General features: G+C 50.4%; 1 protein-coding gene across 1 annotated transcript; it reads left to right on the top strand.

Annotated features, from left to right (window-relative positions):
• Positions 1 to 9065: 9065 nt before the first annotated feature.
• Positions 9066 to 11493, top strand: LOC146829890 (vomeronasal type-2 receptor 116-like). The gene is made up of 2 exons (XM_085606566.1): positions 9066 to 9183; positions 10583 to 11493. Exons 1-2 carry the CDS (start codon positions 9177 to 9179, stop codon positions 11491 to 11493), a joined length of 918 nt encoding a protein of 305 aa, XP_085462692.1. The 5' UTR covers positions 9066 to 9176.
• Positions 11494 to 18144: the final 6651 nt, after the last annotated feature.

Here is an 18144-nt window from a genome sequence, read left to right as displayed (position 1 = left end):
CCATTTTGTTGCCTGCCACGTGACCCTGCACACCAGCCCACATGACCCCGCTCAACCCGGCCTCGGCCCCAGCAAGGCCCAGACATTGAGGCACCAAGAACTGGCCAGGGGGTATCACGTGAACACTTCCTCGCCCCAGGCGGAGGGCGGTATCGATGGGACCCCCAACCGTCCCCACACACCGAGGTGCGATCGGCCTCCATCTCTCCTGGGCCGGGCGCCTCTCCTGCTGGGCGTCTGGCCGCTCCCAACCCGGCCTCTCCGCCCCCCGGGCGCAAGGGTCCGGACATCAAAGGGCTCCAGGCCTATATCTGGGGCGACCCCGCAACAGACCGGCAGTTGTATCCCGGAGTCGAGAGCCCTGCTGATCGAATCGCGGCCGACCCTACGGAGAAGAACTCTTGCTTGAAACCACCACGAGCCCTGCAGACTGCGTCGCGGCTCCTTCCTGCTGAAACCTTGAAGCCACCCGGAACATCGGGGCCCTGCTGACGCTGTCGCAGCCCAACCTCGCTGAAACCTCCCTCGGAGCCCTGCTGACGACATACGTGGCTCGAGCCGAGCAGAAACCATCTTGCGAGCCCCGCTGACCTGGTCGCGGCTCTCCACGAACTGAACGCCAGAGCCCTGCTGACGCCGTCGCGGCTCGACCCCTCCGAGATCCGGAGGCCCTCCAGCTTGAGGATAAGAACTGGTTCCCAGGTACCCTCGTACCAAGCTCCTGCCAAAGACTGTCCCGCTACCCCTTCCCTTCTAAAGAGACACTGAGACTTTTGTGGATCCCTTGATCCCTTTCGTGTAAATATTGATCCTGTAACCTTTAAGTGCTGATAAAGAATTGCTCGTCTTGAGACAACCTCCTTGAGTCCTGTGTGGTGGTGTTACTGTGCTAGTACATGATAGGAGAAGGACCTCCCTGGAGGCTTCTCAGCAGCGCTCGGCTACTTCGTACAGTGTGGGGGCCCCTCAGGGTGGTCTCTCCGACTCCCCGAGGTCCGCCTTCCAACATTTGGTGGCCAGCGACGGGATCCGAGCTGAACGCAGTACGTACAAGCCAGTAACCCACTAGCTACCCATCCAGACAAACGGAAGTCATGAGCAACCAAGAAAACAACGCGACCACGGAGTTCCAGCCCGAACGGTTGGAGGAATACACGCACAAAGAATTGAAACAGTTCTGCAAGGACAAGGGCATTGCAACCACCGGCCTAGGTACCAAAGAAGAGATGCAGAAAGCCCTGAGGACCTGGCTAGAGGCCGAGGCAGGCCCCTCCCAGAACGAAGGTCCCCTGCCCCTGACTGTGGCCACACCAACCGCACTGACTCCGGCAACCGGAGGAAGAAACAGCCTAGAAACCGGCCTCTCCGCAGAGGAGATACGAGAACGGGAGAAGGTCCGGAACCACGAACTAGAGCTCGCACGACTGCGGCTGGACGGCGAACTCCAGCTGGCGGAAAAGAAAATGGCCCTAGAGCAGCTACGGCTACAAGAGGAAATAGAAGAGAAGAGACGGCATCGAGAGTTGGAAGAAAAGAGACTGACCCCTGAGCACGAGCGAAGTCTCAAAGAGCTCGAGCTCAAGGCACAGAAAGGGGGGACCGACACCCCCAGTAATAGAGACGCCCTACCGCCTGCCGAAGCCAAGGTACATATCCCTAAAGATGTCGTCAAGGAGTACTATAAATATGACGACATCCAACAATGGTTCAAGGCATACGAGGTGGCCATGACCTCCCATCGGGTGCCCCGAAAGGACTGGGGTGCCGGCCTGTGGGGTCGGTTCCTTAGTGAAGGTCGAGACACACTGCTCCAGCTGCCAGAAGAGGTGATGACCTCCTACGACCACATGAAGGAGGCCCTGTTCACCCGCTACGGGCTAACCGTGGAAATGTACCGCCAGCGGTTCAGAGACTGCAAGAAGATCCCTGGTACCACCTGGGTGGAATATGTGGACTTTTTCAGCCGGGCCCTAGAAGGGTGGATCAAGGGTAGCAAGGTCACCACCTACGGGCAGCTAGTCGACCTCATTATTTGGGAACATCTCTCCAACAACTGCTTCGTGGAGCTAAGGCAACACCTCCTCGACAGCAAGATGACCGACCCACGAAAACTCGCCGTCGAGGCCGATCGATGGGTCAACACCCGAGTCCCCGGAACTCGATGGGGGAGTACCAGAGGAACCCCACCGGACCTCCCCGCCAACACGGTGGAGGGGGAGGGCCGAACCGGAACCGGGACCCCCCCGCCGGGGCCCCCCGGAGCCCACCTCGAGGGCCGCCTCAGCAACACCTCTCCCCGAGCCTAGCCCGAAGAGGGGCGGCCCCAGCCAGAACCGGACCACGGCCCCCAATAACCTGCTACGGCTGTCAACAAACCGGGCACTATGCCAGCGATCCGGTCTGCCCCCTGAACCGAAGAAGCGGGGCCGGCGGACCCCCGCCCCGACAGCTGGTGGCCGCCGCCCTGGGGGAAGGAGAGGAAGAGGAAGAACCCCTCGACCGAGGAACCACCGAGTGGGAGCCGGCGGCCATGTCCCTGGTCTGCCTGGGCAGCCGAGAAATGGTGCCCCGCACACCCATCCCAAGCAACACCCAGAAATACCAGCAGCAGGTCACCATCAATGGACGACGTGCCGAAGCCCTTCGCGACACCGGCGCCAGTGTCACTGGTGTCCGCTGCCACCTGGTGACCCCCGAACAAATCCTACCCAATGTGCTGTGCCCCGTCCGGACGGCCGACAACAGCGAAAGCCTGTGCCAGATGGCCCTGGTCCCCTTCGAGTGGGGAGGGGTGACAGGCCTACTAAAAGTGACTGTCCGCGACGACGCACCAGTGGACTGCCTCCTGGGGAATGACCTAGAGAGTTCCCCCTGGGCTCAAGTGGAGCGACGAGAGCACCTCCGAATGCTGGGACTATCCGAATGGGCCTGCGCCATCACCCGGTCCCTGGCCGCCCAGGCCCCCCGCTCGTCCCTGGCCTCCGGTTCCGCCAAGCCCGCGGGGCTCGCACCACCCCCCGCCTGCAGCGAGGGGGAGGCGAACACCGACACTGGACCTACTGAACCCTCCCCCGAAGAGATCGCTTCCCTCGGCGCCCTACCAGAACTTGCACAATGGCGCCACGAAGGGGGCCCCACCCGAGAGCAGTTCCAGCAAGAACAGCAGTCCTGTCCCTCTCTCGAAGGGGTCCGACAACAGGCGTCCGCACAAGCCAACGGTGACCAGACCGGCACCCACTGGGTCTACTGGGCCGAGGGCCTATTGTACAGTGAACAGAAAGTGGCAGAACTCGGGGCCAGCCGCGTGTTGGTGGTCCCCCTCCGCTTCCGGGAGTTCCTTCTCAACCTGGCACATGACGTGCCCCTCGCCGGACACCTAGGGCAAGACAAAACTTACAGCCGTCTGGTGACCCACTTCTACTGGCCCCGGATGCGGAGAGACGTGGACAACCACTGCCGGTCCTGCCAGACCTGCCAAGCCAGCGGGAAGACGGGGGGTCGGGTCAAGGCCCCCCTCCAGCCCTTTCCAGCCGTCAGCACCCCGTTCGAACGGGTCGGGATCGACATTGTGGGGCCCCTGGACCCCCGGACCGCCCTGGGCCACCGCTTCATCCTGGTCCTCGTGGACCACGCCACCAGGTACCCGGAGGCTGTCCCGCTGAGAACTGTAACGGCCCCCGTGGTGGGCCGGGCCTTAATGGGAATCTTCTCAAGAGTGGGATTTCCCCGCGAAGTGGTGAGCGACCGGGGCACAAACTTCATCTCCAAGTACATGCGGTCCCTGTGGCAGCAGTGCGGGGTCACGTACAAATTCACCACCCCCTATCACCCTCAGGGGAACGGACTGGTCGAGCGCTTTAATAGAACCCTAAAGGGGATGATTCAGGGCCTGGAAGAGCCCCTCCGACGGAGATGGGATGTCCTACTGCCAGGCCTCCTGTTCGCCTATCGGGAGGTCCCGCAGAAGTCCCTGGGGTTCAGCCCGTTTGAACTGTTGTATGGGCATCCACTCCACGGACCCCTCAGCCTGGTCAAGGAGGGCTGGGAGACGAAGCTCCAAGGCGCCCCTCCTGACCTCTACCGATACCTCCTGACCCTACGAAACCAGACCCGCAAGTTCCGAGCCCTGGCCGAAGCCAACCTCGAGGCCAGCCAGGAGGACATGAAGCGGTGGTACGATCGGAACACCTCTACAATCGAGTTCGAGCCAGGCCAGCGAGTCTGGGTCATGGCCCCTGTTGAGCCCTGCGCCCTCCAGGACAAGTGGACCGGGCCCTTCAAGGTGGTGGAGAAGAAGAGCCCCGTCACCTACCTAGTCGACCTGGAGTCTCCCCGGAACCCCCTCCGGGTTCTACACGCTAACCGGTTCAAACCCCACTTTGCCCGGACCGAACTGAGCCTGCTACTGGCGACCGACGAGGGGGGCGAGGACGACTCCGAGCCCCTACCCGACCTCTTGCAGAACGACGTCCACGACGGATCCATCAAGGGTGTCCAACTCGCCTCCTCCCTGACCCCGGAACAGCGTAACGACTGTCAACAACTGCTGCAGGACTACGCAGCCCTCTTCTCCCTCACCCGGGGGTGACCCACTGGTGCGTCCACGACATCGACACCGGGGACAGTCCCCCCGTGCGACACCGAGCCTACAGGGTACCCGACCGAGTACGGGCATGCATCCAGGCCGAAGTAGCGAAGATGTTGGCCCTCGGGGTCATCGAGCCCTCCGACAGCCCGTGGGCCAGCCCTGTCGTCCTGGTACCGAAAGCCGCCGCACAAGGCCATCCCCCGGAGATACGATTTTGTGTAGACTACCGAGCTCTGAATGCTGTGACCAAGACGGACGCCCATCCTATACCCCGGGCCGACGAACTCATCGACCGCTTGGGGTCCGCCCACTACCTGAGCACGCTGGACCTCACCGCCGGGTACTGGCAGATCCAGCTCACCCCCGGCGCCCAAGAAAGATCCGCCTTTTCCACCCCTGATGGGCATTACCACTTTCGGGTGATGCCCTTCGGCATGAAGAACGCCCCGGCCACCTTTCAGAGACTCGTAAACAAGGTTTTGGCCGGGCTCGAGGCCTTCAGCGCGGCCTATTTGGATGACATTGCCGTGTACAGCAACCACTGGGCTGAGCACCTGGGTCACCTCAAAGCAGTCCTGGCCGCCCTCCAAAGGGCCGGGCTCACGATCAAGGCCAGCAAATGCCAGATCGGCCAAGGATCTGTGACCTACCTGGGCCATCAGGTGGGAAGCGGTCAGGTGGCCCCCCTCCAGCCAAAAGTCGATGCCATCCAGGCATGGAAACCCCCCACTACCCAGACCGCTGTACGGGCCTTCCTGGGCCTCACCGGATACTACCGGCGGTTCATCCGGGACTATGGGAGCATTGTTGGGCCTCTCACAGAGCTCACCTCAAAGAAACAGCCCAAGAAAGTGCACTGGACTCCCCGCTGCCAATCAGCTTTCGAGACTCTCAAGGCAGCGATGTGCACTGCCCCTGCTCTGCAGGCCCCAGACTACAGTAAAGAGTTTATCGTGCAGACAGACGCCTCCGAATATGGGAACGGGGCCGTCCTGTCTCAGGTTGATGAGAAGGGACTCGACCGACCAGTGGCCTTCATCAGCCGACGGCTGCTGCCCCGGGAGCAACGATGGAGCACCATCGAGCGCGAGGCCTTCGCAGTAGTGTGGGCCCTTAAGAAGCTCCGGACCTATCTCTTCGGTACCCACTTTCGGGTCCAGACCGACCACCGGCCCTTGCGGTGGTTAATGCAAATGAGAGGCAAGAATCCCAAGCTGCTGCGGTGGTACATTGCCCTGCAAGGGATGGACTTCTCTGTTGAGCACCGTCCCGGCAATGACCACGCCAACGCTGACGGCCTATCCCGCTTCTTCCGCCTTGACGAGGAGAATCCCCAAGGAGATGGGTGACTCTCCCTGCCTTCGGCTGGGGGGGACGCCTGTTGGACCCGGCCTCGTGGCGTGGTCCTGACTTCCCTGGGATTGGGCCCGTTCCCCGCCCTGGCCTCCACGGGCCACCCGTTCGAGCCGCACGAGGTCACATACACCTCGGGGCTCCACCATTTTGTTGCCTGCCACGTGACCCTGCACACCAGCCCACATGACCCCGCTCAACCCGGCCTCGGCCCCAGCAAGGCCCACACATTGAGGCACCAAGAACTGGCCAGGGGGTATCACGTGAACACTTCCTCGCCCCTGGCGGAGGGCGGTATCGATGGGACCCCCAACCGTCCCCACACACCGAGGTGCGATCAGCCTCCATCTCTCCTGGGCCGGGCGCCTCTCCTGCTGGGCGTCTGGCCGCTCCCAACCCGGCCTCTCCGCCCCCCGGGCGCAAGGGTCCGGACATCAAAGGGCTCCAGGCCTATATCTGGGGCGACCCCGCAACAGACCGGCAGTTGTATCCCGGAGTCGAGAGCCCTGCTGATCGAATCGCGGCCGACCCTACGGAGAAGAACTCTTGCTTGAAACCACCACGAGCCCTGCAGACTGCGTCGCGGCTCCTTCTTGCTGAAACCTTGAAGCCACCCGGAACATCGGGGCCCTGCTGACGCTGTCGCGGCCCAACCTCGCTGAAACCTCCCTCGGAGCCCTGCTGATGACGTCGTGGCTCGAGCCGAGCAGTTACCATCTTGAGAGCCCCGCTGACCTGGTCGCGGCTCTCCACGAACTGAACGCCAGAGCCCTGCTGACGCCGTCGCGGCTCGACCCCTCCGAGATCCGGAGGCCCTCCAGCTTGAGGATAAGAACTGGTTCCCAGGTACCCTCGTACCAAGCTCCTGCCAAAGACTGTCCCGCTACCCCTTCCCTTCTAAAGAGACACTGAGACTTTTGTGGATCCCTTGATCCCTTTTGTGTAAATATTGATCCCGTAACCTTTAAGTGCTGATAAAGAATTGCTCGTCTTGAGACAACCTCCTTGAGTCCTGTGTGGTGGTGTTACTGTGCTAGTACATGATAGGAGAAGGACCTCCCTGGAGGCTTCTCAGCAGCGCTCGGCTACTTCGTACAGTGTGGGGGCCCCTCTGGGTGGTCTCTCCGACTCCACGAGGTCCGCCTTCCAACAGGGACACTTTCATGTCTTAGCTTGCATGAAGCACTTAGACATACTGAGAAGGGATTTGTGAATAAATATGTTTATGACTTTTCTAGAGTTGGCTCAGACTTTACGTGTGCCTGCTGTAACTATCAATATTCTGATGCATATATTTTATAGACGAATTATGCATAATAAATATCAAAGCATTGTACAATGCCAATACCTGTGTGTGTGGGATGATCTGACAGGTTTCATCTAAATTCTGACCAGAGACAAGAGTGAGCAACACCTGCCCATTCTCAATTTGTCACAAAAAGAATATAAGGCAAAGGGGATAACTAGAGAGAAGTGGTGCAACGCGGCGCGGTGGGAAACTTTCAGAGCTCTGCGCCATTTCCAAAACACAGGGATGTGCCGTTTTCACAAGAATGCGATGCACCACTGTGTTTTCTGGAGCGCTGGTGCTACAAATAGCTGCGTACCGCCAAGATAGATACGCTTGCGCGATTGTGCAAGGGTACCTGCGTTGCAGGGATGATTGTTTATGTGCAGGAAAGTTTCCCTTCCTGCACATAAACAATCATTAATGGTGTTTTGCTCTTTATGTGTGTTCTGCAGGATGCAGCACACATAAAGCAGCACAAACGAAGGGAAATAAAAATATTTCTCCTCATTGTGCCGATCGAATGCCTGTTTTTGTATGGTGTTAGTATTTGGCACTGTCTCAGATTTACACATCCCAGTAAATTTGGAGCAGCGTCAAAAGGGTAATGGGCGCTGCCCACACAGCACAGCACAGCAACACCCATTACACACCCCTTTCCTGCAGATAGCTGCGTGAAAGGGTACAATATTTACAAAGAGGCGTTAAGCCAGATAAAAGTGTCTTAACACCCTTTTCTAAATATGAAGCTGGACATTGCGGCACAGGAATGAAAAAAAAAAGTAATGTTCCGTTGGCGCAATCCCTTTGTAATTATGCCTATATAATTTACTTTTGGGGCTAAGGAAATCTACTGAGTATGGGTGCCCTCCTATTTCGTGGCAAGCACAACTCTACCCTGGAAGTGCACCCAGGTGTGAGAGGGACTGCATGCCCCAGAGCTTGCTTGATATGCAGGGTGCACCCCCATGTCCTCTAGGCTAGTGTAACCCTCCATTAATGTTCTGTGGGTCTTGTGAACACTTGGAGTCTTGAGACCAGACCTTTCCTTTTGCTCCAAGTCCACTGAAGCAGCATTTGTGTTTTCCATCTACATCTTTGCTGGTAATCTCCTCAGCAGATACTGTGGAGAGAGGATGTGCCATTATGGTAAGAGATGCCCACTTTGGAACTTTGCAACGAGTTTGCACTCTATGAAACTGCTAACAAAACCTCTGTAGTTTGTTGATTATTGAATAAATTGCTATATTTGCATAACTCAAAGAGTTCTTTGAATGCATACAGCCCGAGAAATCATTTTGAGAGAAGTAATGTGCAAAAGCTGTCTATGGAGATGTGTATGCAGGATGTGGCATGCACTCACAAACACCTTGGCTTTCCCTCAGTGTTCACACTTTTAGGTTTATAGCTCTGCTAAGTGTTTGCACCTTTATTGTAAATGCTTAAAGATGAACAGCAGTTGGAAATTTTGTTCATGGTACATAATTCATTACTGTCAGAAAATGCACTGTTTGTTCAATTAGAACTGAGATGCAGGCCTATTACTGGTGGGATGAATAAAACCCACCAAACATCTCAAAACTTCCATTGCAGGAGCCTCCTGTGTATCTGAATTCCAGCACCAAATCAGGCACTGTGTACCTGTAAAGAGCATTAATCCTTATGGGACATCTACCACAGTGTGGTTGTTTGTGCAAGCAAATGTGTGTGTGTGTGTGTGTGTGTGTGTGTGTGTGTGTGTGTCTATGTTCTTTGTTGTGAGTGTGTGTGTGTGTGTTTTGTCTTTCATTCCTCATCCTATGTCTCTGACTGTTTCTGTTTTAATAAAAGGTTCCCAGTTCCTTCTGCAGTGAGAGCTGTCTCCCTGGGTTCAGACAGTCTCCGAGAACAGGCCAGCCTAACTGCTGCTTTGACTGTATTCCCTGTTCTGCTGGAGAAATATCTAATATGACAGGTGAGCATGCTGCTGTATGTTAATCCTATATGAGCGTACATAGGTGTAGGTCAGCTTTCACTGTCAGTAGAATTAAAAGACTATGGGACGGATTTAGGGGCATATTTACAAGCTGGCGATAAAAAATTATCGCCGCTTTTGCTGCCGTTTTCGGCCGAAAAGCGCCAATAATTTTATCGCCTAATTTGCAAGGCCACGCTAACACGTGAAACCTTGCTTTGGTGTGGGGATTCCTAACGCCCAGCTTTGCATCTCTAATGAGATGCAAAGTGGGCGTTCCTGACCTAACATGACAGGAGAAATGTCGCTAAGTGACATTTCTCCTATCATCAAGCCCCACGCTATGAAGCATAGCGTCAGGAAAAGTAGCGATAACCCCTGTTATCGCTACTTTCCTTACGCCTGCTTCAGGACTGACTTAGCCTTGATATCCTATGGAAGGTGGATATCATGGCTAAGTTTGTGAGTCCCTATCAGCAAGCTAACGCCAAACTACGTGAGATTATCGCTGGGTTTCCAGCGATAATCTAACGTTAGGCAGTTAGCGTGAGGATTTTTATCGCTGAGGAGATAAGCGTTGCTAATAGCACGCTATCTCAGTGATAAAAATGCACGTTACCCGGCGATAATTATCCTCGCGCTAAGAGCGCTGAGCGATAATTATTGCCGGGTGTTGCTGATATGCCCCTTAGATCTTGGCGGCTATCCTGTCTTGAAATATAAATCCCAGGGTTACGATGGGATTTATATTTCGGTTGATTAAATGGTGTCTCCTATAATATAACATACATGTTATGTTAGAAAACATAGGAGTAAATAGGGCCTTCTACAATAAACCACAAATTCCACTGGAACACACCTCCTCTCGCAGACTACAACACTGCAACTTAAAGAAAGCTACTCCACTAAATATGTGTCACAATAACAAACCTCATCTTCATGAGCACACCTCTTCAAGCAGAGTGATGAGCTATCCACTGTGGATGTAACTAAAATCCTACCCTGGTCCACTTCTCTTCTGCTTCCTCCACCAGACACCAGGTCCCCACTTATCTCCACCTCCTCTGTCACCTCTTTCACTTTCTCCAATTAATTCCACTTGAACACACCTCACGTAATGACCCACGTATGTACATAATTAACACTCACTTAATTAGATCACACCTCATTCACTGCTTCATTCCACCAGAAACAACCTTTTCCTCTGTAAGCCCAAATTTCTTCCAAAATTAGATCTAAGTATCAAATTATATGTACTTTAAATATTAATGGTATTTCTATTGTCATTACCTCTTTTTTCCTAATCATGTTTGCTAAATTCTAAATGGAGGTGATACCAATAATTATTTCAGTTGTTCAGAGATTTAAATCAGAAACCCATAATCTTCTTTCCTTCCAGATGCCGTTAACTGCTGGCCTTGCCCTGAAGACCACTGGCCAAACGAAGGACAGACACAATGTGACTCAACAACTCTGCACTTCCTGTCTCTTGAAGAGCCTTTGGGGATCACACTTTCATGCTTCACCTGCTTCTTTCTTTTAGCCAATGTGTTTGTTCTCTGCATCTTCAAGAGGTACCAAAACACACCCATCATCAAGGCGAACAATCGAGAACTCAGCTACGTTCTTCTCATCACCCTCATTGTCTGCTTCCTTTCTTCCTTCACCTTCATTGGCCATCCCGTTAGGGCCACCTGCATGATCCGACAAAACATGTTTGGAATTATCTTTTCCATCAGCATTTCCACTGTTCTGGCCAAGACCATCACTGTGATCATAGCGTTTAATGCTCGCGATCCCACCAGCCGTTCCTCAAGGTGGCTTGGTACCAGAGTTCCCAGTGGGGTGATCCTTTTATGTTCTTTTGCTCCAGTCCTGATATGTACAGTCTGGCTGCTTCTTGATCCTCCATTCCCAGTGAAGATACAGATGGGGGACACCACCATCATCCAGTGTGATGAGGGCTCTGTTCTCTTCTTCTATCTGATGTTGGGATATCTGGGCTTGTTGGCCAGTGTCAGCTTTGTGGTTGCATTCTACGCCCGTAATTTGCCTCAGAGCTTTAACGAGGCCAATCTCCTCACCTTCAGTATGCTTGTGTTTCTGGCCGTCTGGATCGCATTCATTCCGGCTTACCTGAGCACGGAGGGGAAGTATTTGGTGGCTGTGGAGATCTTTGCCATCTTGTCTTCTGCTGCAGGACTTCTTGGATGTATCTTCTTTCCAAAGTGTTATATTGTCCTTTGGAGGCCGGATATGAATACTAAGCAGTACTTAATGCAAACAACCACCTTAAGCAAGAATAGATAAAGCATTTGCATGTAAATCATGAATGAATGCCTTTCTATAGGATTGTGGTCTTTAGCAACCTGTACAAGGAGTTCTAAAGCAGAAGAATGTGCATCACTGATAAAGACTTCTTTTTAAGATGGATATGGCCTTTCATGTAGAATACCAATCTTCACAAAGATGGTGCTTGGGAACAAGAGAGGGTTTCCATCTGAAAAGAGGAGAACATTTTAATGGCTGTGCACCTCACTCTCTAATTATTAATGGCATATCTAACATTAAATGAATTTGTATCAGATAATAGAACATTTCTTTAGCAGATTTTGTTTGTTTGTAATATGGATCAAGATCACCGAAGGAAAACACATTACAATATTCAATTTTATATTGTGAAACTGATGTGTATGCACAAATGTGTGTAGCTTTTAGTGAGGAAAGGTACAATTTGGTATACCCATATGTGTAGTTAGCAGTTACTTGTCATCTTCCATGTGGTGGAGGTGGCCAGGTTTCTAGGTGCACAGGGAGAAACAGGAGTCCAACCCTTCTGCCTGGGGATAGGCTGGACAGACAGAAAACGTGCATCCTGTGTGTTGCATTTTGTAGATGCATGCTTGTAGGAAGCCCCAGGAGGCAGGTAGGTCCAGGATCAAGTACTTTATTAACAAAGAAGTTACAAGTATGGACACTTCACCAGGAGCCGTCCTTTGCAGGCATCAACTCCAGTGACAAGTACAGAACACTTGCAGTAACAGCATCACATATTCCTCACGACTCACAACATTCCACAAAAGGTTACAACAGAAGAGAGCATACCACACGTCACAACAAACTACAAAAAGTTAAAAGAACACAAATATTTGAATACATAATAATTAGAGTAAAAGAACACAACTTAAGTTCATACACTGTGTTCACTCTATACCTTTTTCTAATATTACATGTGACATAAATGCTGAAGTGCAGCCCCCGGAATCCCACCCTAGAGAAACATCTACCTGGCAGGAGCTGCAGTAGATACCTCAGCTGAGAACTCCGCTCTCCCAACGACAAGAGGCACATTAGACTATGTTGACCACACACTCGCACAACTCGTACCTACTACATTCGTGCAACACAGCCCCTGGTTGGTTTCTGTGACCGCCTGGTACTGTGTTGTATCTAACTATGGGGCATATTTACATGGGCTTAATCTCCGTTTTTTTGGCTTAAAAAGCCAAAGAAGCGGAGATAAAACTATCATCCTATTTACAAGAGGGTGCTAACATGCATAATGCATGTTAGCACCCTTTTTCCCAACGCCTCCCTTTGCATCTCTAATAAGATGCAAAGTGGGCGTCACTGGGCGTACACCGGATGGACAAACTTGCAAATATCGCTGATGTTCACATCGCAATATTTAGAAGGCTGCCCCAGCATTTTAGCACATGTTAGTTTTTGGAGAAAACAGCACTAACATCTGCTAAAATGCAGACTTACCTGTCCCCAACATTGGGGGTGGATTATGCTGATACGACCCTGTGGGTCGTATTAACAAGGTTATCGCCATTTTGCAGGGACCATTGCTGGAAAACCAGCGATGTTCCCTGCAAATGGGCGATAACTTCACTATCTCGGGAACTTTTATCACCCTGGAGAAACGCGTTGTTAATAAGGGCGATAAATTCCAGAGATAGCTTGAGATAATAAAATTATCGCTGAGCACGGCCAGCGATAATTATCGCTGGCTGTTGATAATATGCCCCAAAGTCTATGTACTATACTCATAGGGGCATATTATCAAGACAGGCGATAAAATTATCGCCGCTTTAGCGGCAGAAAACCGCCGCTAAAACGGCGATAATGGGTTTGATAATCTGCTCTTTGGAATTCCAATTGAAACCCATGTTAGATGTGATGTGGGCTGTGAGGTTGATGCAGAGTCCTTGCTCTATGAGAACCCTCACAGCAAATATAATGAATCAGTTCTGGTCGGGATTTCTCCGCACAGTAGAGGGGATGTGTCAGTTTTGCTAGATCCACAGGTGGGTTGGTAGAACACCTTCAGGCCCACTTCCAAGTGTCCAGGACTAGGCTGGTACCACTTGGCAGAGTAGAACTTACAAATGGCAGAGTCCAGGTGCTGTGTTCAAGGTTGTTTTAGCCTGTACTGTCCCTTAGTCTCTAAACAGGAGGATAGCCAACTAGCCCCTGGAGTCACTTGGTAGTCCACCTTTCAAGATGGAGGTCCAGTCCTTCCCAATCAGGCAGGAAGGCAGCACAGCAGAGCAGTAGATTGACCAGCCTTCTTGCAGCAAAGCAACACAGTAGTCATTCTTCGGAGACTTCCAAAGGTACAGATAGGTACTGATGAGTTGGGTCTGAGGGTCCAATATTTTTTCCTGATGCCCACTTTGAAGTAGTAGAAATTTCTAGAGGCTTCAGCCTCATGAGGTGTCAGGTATCCCCTTCCTCTCTGACCCAGCCCTAGCTTTTCTGGGGCCACAAAAGACTGGTTACAAACTCTTGTAAGTATGCTGCGGCTCTGATCAGGAGGCTAGTCAACTAGCCCTTGGAGTCTCTTTGGTGTCCTGGGTTGAACAAATGCAGACCAGTCCTCCTCACCCAGACAAGAGGGCAATGGGCAGCAGGTCAGCACAGCAGGGCAGCAGTCCTTCAGAGCAGCATACCAGCAGAGTGGCAGTCCTTTCAACAGCTCATAAATCTTACTTCCTGGCATAGTCCACAGGTCTAGAAGTGTACTGAATGAGTTTGGTGTCTTAGGTCCAATATTTATACCAGGTGCCTTCTATGAGGTGGGAGATGTTTCTAGAGGTTTTAAACAGATATCCTGCTCTGGCTACTGACAAACTACAGGCTGTATGGATCCCTTCGTGTGGAGGCAGTACTCAACTTATTCACGTGTAACTAGGGCTGAACCCAGCTCTGCCCTACCATCCTGCTAGTGATGGCCAATCCAGGCACACCTAAGCTCTCTATGTGTGTGGCTGTCTAAGAAGAATACATAAAGCTTAACTGTTAACTACACCCAGTCATGTGACCCAGAGACAGGCTGCCGGTACTAAATGGCTAAGGCAGGAAAATGTCAACTTTCTAAAAGTGCCATTTTCAAAATTGTAATTTAAAATCCAACTTTACCATTAGAGAGGGTTTCTCATTACAATTCCAAACACACCAAATATAAACTGGTTAGCGGTTCCCATTTGGAATTTACAGCTTGTCAAATGTAATTCGGTAACTCTAATATGACAGAGGCAGGCCTTGGAGTGATGAAAAATAATTTAGGAGTTTTTCACTACCAAGACATGAAAGATGGGTGAATACGATGTCAATGAATGTAATGATATGTGTAGGCCTGACAATGGCAATATCATTAAATGCAGTGTGAACCTATACCATAACTTGTGTACACAATGCCAGTCAGTGCAATATTAATGTATACTGTAACTTGTACCACACAGCAACACTGCCATCAGCAACAGTGATACCAATGTATTTAATAATCCTTGTTCGTAGGATAATATCGTTGTTGCTAAAACACCAATGTCAATGTACATTTGGACCAGAGCGGAACTAACCTTGTTAAAACCAGTACAAACTATATCAATGGACAACATGACTACTGTAAACGTAATGTTGATAATGTCTATAAAAATAATACCAGTGGCTGCCATACTATTTTTAGGAGTTCCGATGAACTGACATCATGGCTGTCAGATGCACCCAAGGTGACCTCTCCATCAACCCTGAGCCAGAGATACTGTGATCCATGCCCACGCCCATAACGAGTAACAGGCAACAGTTGGGGTCCCTCATGAGCCAAGGAAAACCCTGATCGATTCCACTGATAGGTAGTTGCATCACAAACAAGTCTGAGATAATTTGTACCAATAAAATCCGCTTGGCCAAAGGCTTGCGTTCCACAGAAATACCACAAGTTAGATAGCACATGTTGAAAGGGACTCTCAACCCACCAGGACACATTATGCACACCACACATAGTGATCACGTGCTTCTCACATCGGAAATCCTGACACATACACACTGGCCCATATAAGCTCTCCCCGAGGATGAGAGTCATCTGTGTCCTTATCAGATGTGCACATGTGATTGAGTTGTGACTAAGTTGTTTTTTGGGAATGCAGAGAACATTTTATTGTACGCAACTTTTTACATTAAGAGATTTTTAGTAGACACATTTCGTGCATGCTCTCCTGGCAGCAGCATTTAACGCCTCGTCTTTATATTTATTTAAGTTAAATTCATATTGAATCAAGAGGTACTGAATACACAGCCTGCAACGGCCGGTCTGAGACATGTTTAAAGGCTACTTAAGAGGGGGGCACAATCAGTGCAGTAGACCCACTAATAGCATTTTAATTACAGGCCCTGAGCCCAGGTGGTGCCAGGGACGTACAAGAAAATTAAATATGCCAATGGGGCATAAGCTGATTCTATGATGTTTTAAGGAGATAGCACAAGCACTTTAGCACTGGTTAACAGTAAATTGTGCAGAGTCCTAAGGACAACACAAACACTATCAGTAAAAATAGGAGGGGTGAATTAAAAATGTTCGGGCAGAAAGGACCAAGTCCAACAACCCAAATATGCCATAATCTTTACAGTCTCTTAAGTGATCTTTACAGCTGTTGCAATGTTATTAAAATGCAAAATGTCATGTCAAACAGGAACCTGTTATAACACCAGCAATTTAAAATGTATGGACAATTATATAACTAGTCATCCACTCATTGCTGTTTCAGTAGTTTCATATTAAGATCACTGGTCACCATATTCATTCATACTATGATTGACAGTCTCTAAAAACGTACTATTCCTATAATATAGCCTGATTTTACTGCATGCCAATATCATAGGCAATAAATCATGAATATGTTGTATCTCGAAAAACAGGAAGCAAGGTTTTCTTTCTTTCATGATTAAAAATGCTGCAAACATTATTATGTGGCATCAGGCCAAGGCGCATTGTGTGCAGCCCGGACAAAGAGGAATTCCTTATTGGAGCGCTGCGTGCTGCATGAGGCCAACATTGGCCGAGCCTCATCTTCAGCATCCATTGTCTTACATGTTTCGCCTTTAAATCTTTTAGGTCCTGCTGTAGGGCACCATCATAGTCCATGTTTAATAAATAGACCACTTGTGTCTCTTCCTGCAGTTACTAATATCAGATGTTGGAGATGAATCCTTTAGCATATTTCTTATCCTAATTTTCCAAACTCACTGTCGTGGCAGGGGACAGATTCACAGCCAACAAAAGATGCCCTAAGTTCCTTGTCCATAGCGTTTAATCCCTCAGTTGTAACTGGCATTTAAGTGATTTCCTGAATGCGCCTTCAGTTGATGACCATAGATTTGTTCCATCATTTAAGATTATCAGCCACTACCTCTGTTTAATATTCATAAAGCCCAACTCCAGTCTAAGTGCACTACTTTTGATATTTCAGCCAACTTTTCCAAATAGCTGTCTCTACTGACTGCAGGTTTAGTTTAGGATTTTGCTCCTGGAGAGTAATAGAATTGCTATTTGTAAATTCTATGTTTCTTGTGAAACTTCAACAGACTTGTTCTCCAGGGCAGAACCCATCTTCCTCACAGACCAAGCACCGGCCTTGGCTCCCGCTCCTGACGGGCTATATGAGCCTTAAAACTGAGGGTATCTTTGAAAGGAAAATCCAACTATCCATATTCATGTGCAACCTCTAATTTCTTTGATTTATTCCACCATTTTAACTGGTTTCTTGTTTCATGCTTTTGAAAACTTCATTTCTTTAGTTTTTGACAGATCAATTTTTAGGTCATTAGCTAAACAGTATGTGGTGAAGGTGACCGCCTGGTTTTCAAGACCTCATGGTGAACGGTCCAGTAAGATAGTGTCATCAGCATGTAATATCGCCGGGGTTAGCTCTGCTCCAAGTTTAGATGGAGAAGTTGAACAATCAACTTCGATTCCCCAAGAGATATTTTCCAGTTCATAAGCTTTCTTCATTTCCATGGTTTAGTAAATGCAAATGAACCCATCGCAGCACACAGTTCTGTTCTATGTTGCCACATGTGCCGACGTTCCATGGGTGGAGCATGGGCGTTCCCGTGCATCCACCCATGGATTTTGGGGCATTCTCTGATTTACTAAAGCTTGTAAAACTGGGAATGCGTAAAAATGCTACACCTTCCCCAGGAAGGCATAACAAGGAGTAACAGTTTATTTCTCCAAGTTACTTCCATGTGCTGTTTGTTGCATGTTGCACTACGTGTAGAAAGAGGAACATATCTCTAAGGGTTGTTTTTGTGTGGGAAGGTGTCCCTTCTTGCACAAACAAAGCTTGACCATAATGCAGCCACTCTGACGCGATGGTGCCAGGGTGCCAGTGTTAGTGCTAGGTAAACTCAAATGCTGAAGGGCAGGGAGACAGTTGAAGAGCTCCATAGCTTAGCAGATACAGCACTTTTCAGCTCTCTCCCATTGACACAACGCAGCAACTTGCGCTGCATTGCGTGAATTCTAAATAAAATCTACACCTCAATGTGTAACCCAACTGGAAGTCTGGCTCGGCTGTTAAAAACCTAGCTACACTGCACAACCTTGGACAACTCACATCACCAACACCTCTCATAAAATGCAAACTGTTCATGCTTGATGGGACCAAAAACAAC

Source organism: Triturus cristatus, chromosome 5_2 (genome assembly GCF_964204655.1).
Source record: "Triturus cristatus chromosome 5_2, aTriCri1.1, whole genome shotgun sequence".
Lineage (NCBI taxonomy): Eukaryota > Metazoa > Chordata > Amphibia > Caudata > Salamandridae > Triturus > Triturus cristatus.
Note: the sequence above shows the minus strand (reverse complement) of the source record. Positions and strands in the feature narration are given on the sequence as shown.